This window comes from Homarus americanus, unplaced genomic scaffold (assembly GCF_018991925.1).
Source record: "Homarus americanus isolate GMGI-L3 unplaced genomic scaffold, GMGI_Hamer_2.0 scaffold6317, whole genome shotgun sequence".
Classification (NCBI taxonomy): Eukaryota; Metazoa; Arthropoda; class Malacostraca; order Decapoda; family Nephropidae; genus Homarus; species Homarus americanus.
In genome coordinates, this window is record NW_024730668.1 from 21,988,191 (window position 1) to 21,995,388 (window position 7,198).

At 37.1% G+C, this 7,198-nt stretch overlaps 1 protein-coding gene across 1 annotated transcript; it reads left to right on the forward strand.

Moving 5' to 3' along the window:
- The first annotated feature begins 2,564 nt into the window (after window positions 1-2,564).
- LOC121867128 (zinc finger protein Xfin-like) lies at window positions 2,565-6,917 on the forward strand. Its single transcript, XM_042366884.1, has one exon. It carries the CDS (start codon window positions 2,565-2,567, stop codon window positions 6,915-6,917), a length of 4,353 nt encoding a protein of 1,450 aa, XP_042222818.1.
- The last annotated feature ends 281 nt before the right edge of the window (window positions 6,918-7,198 follow it).

Genomic DNA, 7,198 nt, shown 5'->3' on the forward strand with positions numbered 1-7,198 from the left:
AACTTGTGGGGCAAATGCAGAAATGACAGTCATCAAATCCATTCCTACTACAGTACTGTAACAACTCAAAAACAACAGTTCTTGCATTCACCCTTTTCACTTCTAGTACTGTCTCCAACCACTTTTTCTTGACTAAGATCCTTATACCACCTGTTCCAGATTGATTCCCCTTCCAGAATATCTTGTAGCTCTCATTCTTACCAGTGATCATCCTTGCTGAGCCACTTCATTTCTTGATAGCAGACATTGAGCTTTCTATGGCTCAAAGTCTCCATAATATCACCTGCTCTTTCATGCATCACACATTCAGACTACTATCTCTGAACCCAACTATGCCGAGTTCATTCTTTTTTTATCACTTGCAGTTCCTTGTGGCATTCATTCGTGTGGTGTCTGGGTGGTTTTAGTGTGGCAGGTTTATGTTTATTCATTGTACAGGTAATGTTTGTCATGGTTGGTATTAAGAGTTGGGTAACAACCAAATCTAGAGGTAACACCCCCCGCCCCCCCCCCCCTCTTATTCCCAACTGCAAACCTGGGTATTGTATTGGCACTCTTGGGTGACTTGTTGTTCAGTGGCCTCAGGGTGACCCACCACAACTATCTCCAGGGACACTCATCCATGCACATCATGGAGCAGCCTCTCCGGGCACTATCTCTGAGTTTAGGGAAAGCCAGCCTGTGAAATGCTCTCCAACCCAGAAAATGCAGCTGAGACCAAAGAATGGGTACAGCTCTGGTTGACTAGCTGCCACCAAGCATGTTGAAGCCAAGTTTTACAGCTGAATGCCATTCCTATTGCCAACCCACAAGGTGGAAACAGCTGGTTAGTTAGAGTTGCAACTCTGAGGTAATCTGAGACTACCTGTACCCACTTACCTGCATATAACAAATATTTTATGGCTTTTTTTTTATTATTTTCATGCTTGGAAATTTGAGAATGATTTTACCATTTTCTATTTTAGGTAACGCGTTCATTTTGACCTTGGGTTACAGATAATTGTTTGTTGGAATTCATTGAATCATTAGTTAAAGTTTGCGCAACAGGAATACAGTATATGCTTGCCTAAATCATCAAATCAAACTCACTTGAGTTGGTTGTTTTCCTTGGATGCCAATCTTAAGGACATTGTATCATCATATGCCTATATCCTGTATTAGTCACTTCCAGGATAAACTAACTATGCTTTCAGACTGTGTGGTGCTGGGAAGTTGGTAAGGTTAAAATCTTGACACTTAGTTTTGTTTTACCAGTCTTTTTTTACCTTGTTGGGTGAGAGTTGCATGAGCAGATGGAGATTATTTTTTCCTTATGCCTCCATTTATCTAGCAGGCTAAAGATATTTGAACAAACTCAATCTGGCTTTTGGTTATAAATGAGGAATTGATCATGAAATCCTGTTTATAACCCAGTCTAGATTGGGTTACTCTGTTACATTCCTTCCTCCCAATTGATGACAGGTAAGCTGGAACTGAGGGTTAGTAAGTGAGCCACAAGGGGTGAGAATCAGTCTTCTGGTTTATGTGGTAACTTTTTATAACCTTCAAGTTTTGTTCTAAGTGATCGAGTATGATGGGAAGTAATTAACTAATGTGTTATTAGTTTTATTTACCATTATCAGCATGGAATTCAGTTTGACGATACACGGGTTACCCAAACCAAGCCCAGTTATGAAATGGGATTTCAGGATCATTTCCTCATTTTTCAGTTACTGCAGGTATCTCTCACTATGTGAATGGGTTAGGTTCCTTGAAAACTATTTGTTAAGTGCATATGCATATAGCAAATAACTTAAAATATTGGAAATCACCCAGTATTATACCTAAAACCTCAATATTATACCATAAAAAAAATTAAATAAAAAAAAACCTACCTAACTACTACACAGTAAGTTAGTACCTGTACCTAATTATTGTACTGTAATTTAGTGCCACACAACAAGTAAACTCCGATATTGTACCTAAAAAAGTGAAATTGTTTCATGAACAAAAAAAAAATACTTAACTACTATAAATTTCTACAGTACCCAGCTACCATAATTTTGTACCTAACTACTGCAATTTAGCACCTAACGCATTAGAAAAATAATAAAATATAAATTTGGGCTGAGTAAGGACCATCCATCATTCATATAAGCAAGAATAGCTTTTGTATACTGTAGTAAGAAAGAGTCATAAAATACTGTACAGTATTCATATACTGTAAGCGAATATACATAGAGCCAATGTTCATATAGTGAGGGATACCTGTATTGATATTTATGCAACTACTCCCCTGTACAGTACTGTGTGAAAGAACTTTTGGGAGGCTTCCCAAGAAATTATGGGAGGGTAATAGGATACCATGGTTAGGAAAAATGGACAATGAATCACTTTTACCATACTTTTCCTTCATGTATTTATGATAACTCTTTTTGGAATTACAGTATAAACTATGTCAGAGATGTTACTATTTCTTTGAAAACTACTGATACTGTACATGAAGGGACTAAAGGATTATTTTGCCCTTTGATAGTTATTTTTGACAGTTAGTTGTCCCTACAGGTACGGCTCCTAACAGCACGATGTCCTTCGGGCTACAAAACTTCCTCAGTTCCCCAACTGTAGAACCTGTTCCCTTGCAACAAAATCTACATCCTACTCAAGAGATGGTTAACGAGGATTTACATGGTGTAAGGGTATTGAAGGTATGTGAAGAGTGTGGTAAGACATTTAACAAAACTCCAGCATATTTGGAACATGTAAAGTCGCACAAGCTGTTACAGCATTGTCAGAAGTGTGACTTTAAGACCAAGGATAAGGAGAGATTCAAGTTGCATATTATCTCCCATCAAAATGATAAGTTAAAATTGAGATGTAATATTTGTCATGAGCTCTTTGTTAGTCCCATATCTCACAGAATCCACAAGCGGAAAATTCACAAGCTCTATGAATGTAGACAATGTTCAACTGACTTTACCTCGGAGGATGTTTGGAGAGAACACATTTTTAAAGAGCACAGTAAAAAGGGGGGGAATATTAATACTGACCATGGAAAGAATGAAACCAACAAATTAGTCGGTCCTCAAGATCAGAAATTTAACTCCCCCGATAAAATGCAGCTGATTTGCCGTCTATGTAATAAGGGAGCCAGAAACAAGTACCAGTTAAAGATACACATTGCTCAGCACCTTGGGGTATCCAGTGATAAGATAAGTGATGATAATCTCATTACAGACATTAAACCGTTACTGTGTGAAGGAAACGTTTCTTCCTCAACACATAATGTACAAGAAGAGGGTGGCCAAACTATGACACCCAAAGATTCTATAGACTCAGTCCTTCAAAACTTATTATCAAATGATAGCATTACTATCTCAACCCCCCAGACTAACAAGTTAGTTGTACCTGCCCCTATACATTCAGGGCCTCACTTGAGTGATGTACAAGCCAAAGAGGGAGATTCAGTTTCAACTACTAGTGAAAGTTCAATTTTAATTCAAAAGACAAACTCTTTATCGTCAACATGCCTACAGGATGTAATTATTGAAGAAGATCCACGGGAGACAGATATTACTGTGAGGGATACTAGTAAGTTTCCAAGTAAACTTGCACCATACCATAAAAAGAAAGGAACATCACAACGACGACTGAGGACCCTCATACCTTGTAATCATTGTTCATCAGCATTTACAACTAACACAGCTCTACGTAACCACAAGAAGCTGAAACACATGAAAAGACCAGAGTGTCCAGAATGTAATATAACAAAGACCAGTAGTAGGAAAGTCTTTCAGCACCAGATTAAAGCTCACAGAGATAAACTACGTTGCAACTTTTATTGTTTAGCTTTATTTGATACCCGGGAGGAACAATCTGTCCATCACTTAAATGTACATAATAGGGATGACTCAAAAAATGTGTGTCGATATTGTAGAATGGAGTATCCAAGAGGAACATATGGAAAGCATCAAGAGGAATGCAAAGAGGTTCCTGAAGACAGAAAAGTCATATCTTGTAAGTTTTGTGATAGAAAATTTTACTCAACTAATACTTTTCTAACTCATAACAAAGATTGTGGATCCTGGCAAACAGAAGAGAAGGAAAGTAATCCACCAACAGACCAAGTAAAACCTTTACCATCAAAAACAGAGTTAGGTGCAGAAACAAATGCAGGTACACCAATCAAAGTCTCTGATGAAAGGGATAAACAGTCACTTAGTGAGGTCACTGACCAACATGAAAATGTGAGTACAAGTACTAGTTTACAAGAAAAAATATTGGAAAATCCTGATAATCAAGAGAACTTGATAAATTCACAAAACAAAAATCTGGATGCAGGCAACCATTTGGAGAAAAGTGTATCAGAATCTGGAGGCATTTTACACAAATGCAAATTTTGTTCTAATACTTTTGATAACTCTGAAGTTGGTGTTGATCATGTATTAGGTCAACATAAAACATTATTGTCAATTATGACCAAGGAACCTCAGGTTTGCCATATTTGTAGCAAGACTTTTGTGTCAAGTTTATCATACTGTAAACACATTTTAAAACATTATGGTGAACTTGGATTGTGGGATGCCATTGTGCCTGCAGATTTAGATATGGAGAATATTAGGATGAACTGTTGGATTTGTAAAACTGCAGGCATGAAATATCATAGGTATCATGTTACCACACGAGATAAAACAATTGAGAAGCTTTTGTCGAGTCAAGCAAGTGTGGAATTGGCATCAAAAGAAGGAGAAGTGTTCCATTGCTCTGTATGTGAAGAATCATTTCCATGTAGGTATGCATTTTGGAATCACATCAAAGTTCACCTTTCTAAGTCATCATTTAAAAATGCTGAAGGAGGAAAGCGTTTTAAATGTGCCAAATGTCCAATGAAATTCAAGAAAAAATCTGAACTTTTAGGACATTTGGGTACGCACCTTCTTCAGTCAGATGTAAAAGAGAATCGGCTGCAATTGAAAACTGGAAATAGTAATAATGATTGTAAATTGGGTGAAGGAAATAATAGAACAGCACACGGTAAGGACAGTGAGGAACAAGACAAACACGTGAATGAAAATATCTTAGCTGAAAAGGTGTCTGATTCTACTTCTTATCCCCATAAGTGTAAACGTTGCCAAAAAAGGTTTGAAAAGAAGGAGGATGGATTAAATCATATTGTGATGGCTCATAAAGTAGTTTTAAAACAAATGATGTCTGAGACGCATGCATGTCACATATGTGATAAGACATTTATGAAACCAATGGTATTATGCACTCATATATTAAAGCACTACAGTGATCTCAACATGTGGGATGACCTTGTCCCCAAGAACTTATTAGAACAAACACAGGACCGAAGATACTGTTGGATATGCAAGAACATGCTTGGCAGAAAAGCCTCAAGACATATCAATAAGCGAAACAATCATATTGAAAAGGCTTTGTCAAGTAAATTAGAAGATTTAGAAACAGAAGAAACATTCCATTGTTCATTGTGTGATTATTCTTGCTCCAACAGATATGTCTTTTGGAAACATATAATGCTCCACATGTATAAATTTCCCAAAAGGGGTAGACAAGTGGGACTACAAGCATCAACAGAATCTCCCAGTAATTCCAAATATTTTAAGAAAGGAATTCATGAGTGTAGTGAATGCCTCCATAAATTTGAAGAAAAATCCATGTTAAACAAACATATGGCAACTCATTTCCTTTTGCCTTTTGTTCAGGTAGATGGAAAATGGAAAACTGAAAGCAGTGAACTTATGGAAGATTTGAAATTAATGAGTGAGAGTCATGATAATGGTAGCCTGAAATCTGTCACTCATACAATAGCTGTTGAGAACACACAGAAAGGAAAAATTGAGTCACAATTCACTAATGTATCGAGAAAGTTTGAAGTAGCTAATGAGGAGCCAGGGGCCAAAAGTGAACTTTTAAAATGTATACGTTGCTCAAAAAGATTCAGAAATGTGGAGGGAGGTATAAAACATGTCTTGTCCTCACACAAATTCATGCTTACAAGAATTGTCAGAGAACCTCTAACTTGTACTGTATGTGGCACAGTTTTCAAGAGCCCCTGGTGTTTATGTAAACATATTTCTAATCATTACAGTGTACTTGGCATGTGGGATGCCCTTGTGCCACGAGACTTACTGAATATGATTAACCTTAGGAATCAGTGCTGGATATGTAACTGTAAATTAGATAAGAAATATGCAGATCACACTAGAAAACGAAATAGCCATATTGAAAAGTTGTTGACAGCCAAATATAACAAGAATGAAGATATATTTTACTGTTCCTTATGTAATAATAGCTCTTACCCTGACAGACTAGAGTTTTGGAAACATATCAGAATTCATCTCTGTGTACCACCTGTGCATTGTAGATCTCTTAATGAGCTTTTCAATACCACATATAGTAATAATGATGACAAAGACAAACTCCTTGAATGTAGCGATTGCTCACTAAGTTTTACAGATGAACGTGGGTTATATGATCACCTGGCAAGCCATTTCTTGGAACATTTCTCGGAACAAGATAATGGTAGCAACGTGAAAGAAGGCAAGATGCCGGAAACAGATAGCAGTGAAAATGAAGGGTGGATGACATTACCAAGAAGCCTCAGAAAGAGGAGAGCAAGCATGAACACCAGAGACACTGATTTTAAAGTGAAAGTAGAATGTTGTCTCGAGGAAGAGGATGATTATGCAATTCAGGTTTATCAAGGGGACATAGATAATGAGTTAGAAAATGAAAAGAGAGGTAATAAGATGAGGGAAGAAGAAGATGCAGATGATGAATTTGAGGACACGGGTGATGAGGTTGAGATTGCAACGGATGATGAGATTGAGATTGGAACAGATGATGAGTTTGAGATAGGTACAGAAGATGAGATTGAGTCGTGCACAGATGAAGAAATTGATGTGTGTTATTAGATGACTGTAAATGAAAGTGGGGTTTATGTATATTTTCCAAACACTTCCGTCTCTGACCATCTTCTTGCTTCAGAGCTACATTGATATACAGTACAGTATATATATATTTGCTGCATAATTCTGTATTGTTGGCTAAATTCCATTGTAAGTGCGATGATTGCTGTTTCTTGGCAATGCAGAAACAATGTGGTGTGGGAGGAAAAGGCTTCTTAAGGAATACATACAAAGATGGGAAGGTACAGTAGTAGGACAAATTCACAAGCACGGAAAACAGTCTAAGA

Bases quoted from the DNA above. Each gene is read 5' to 3' on its own strand.
- LOC121867128 (XM_042366884.1), top strand. From the start codon at position 2,565: ATGTCCTTCGGGCTACAAAACTTCCTCAGTTCCCCAACTGTAGAACCT.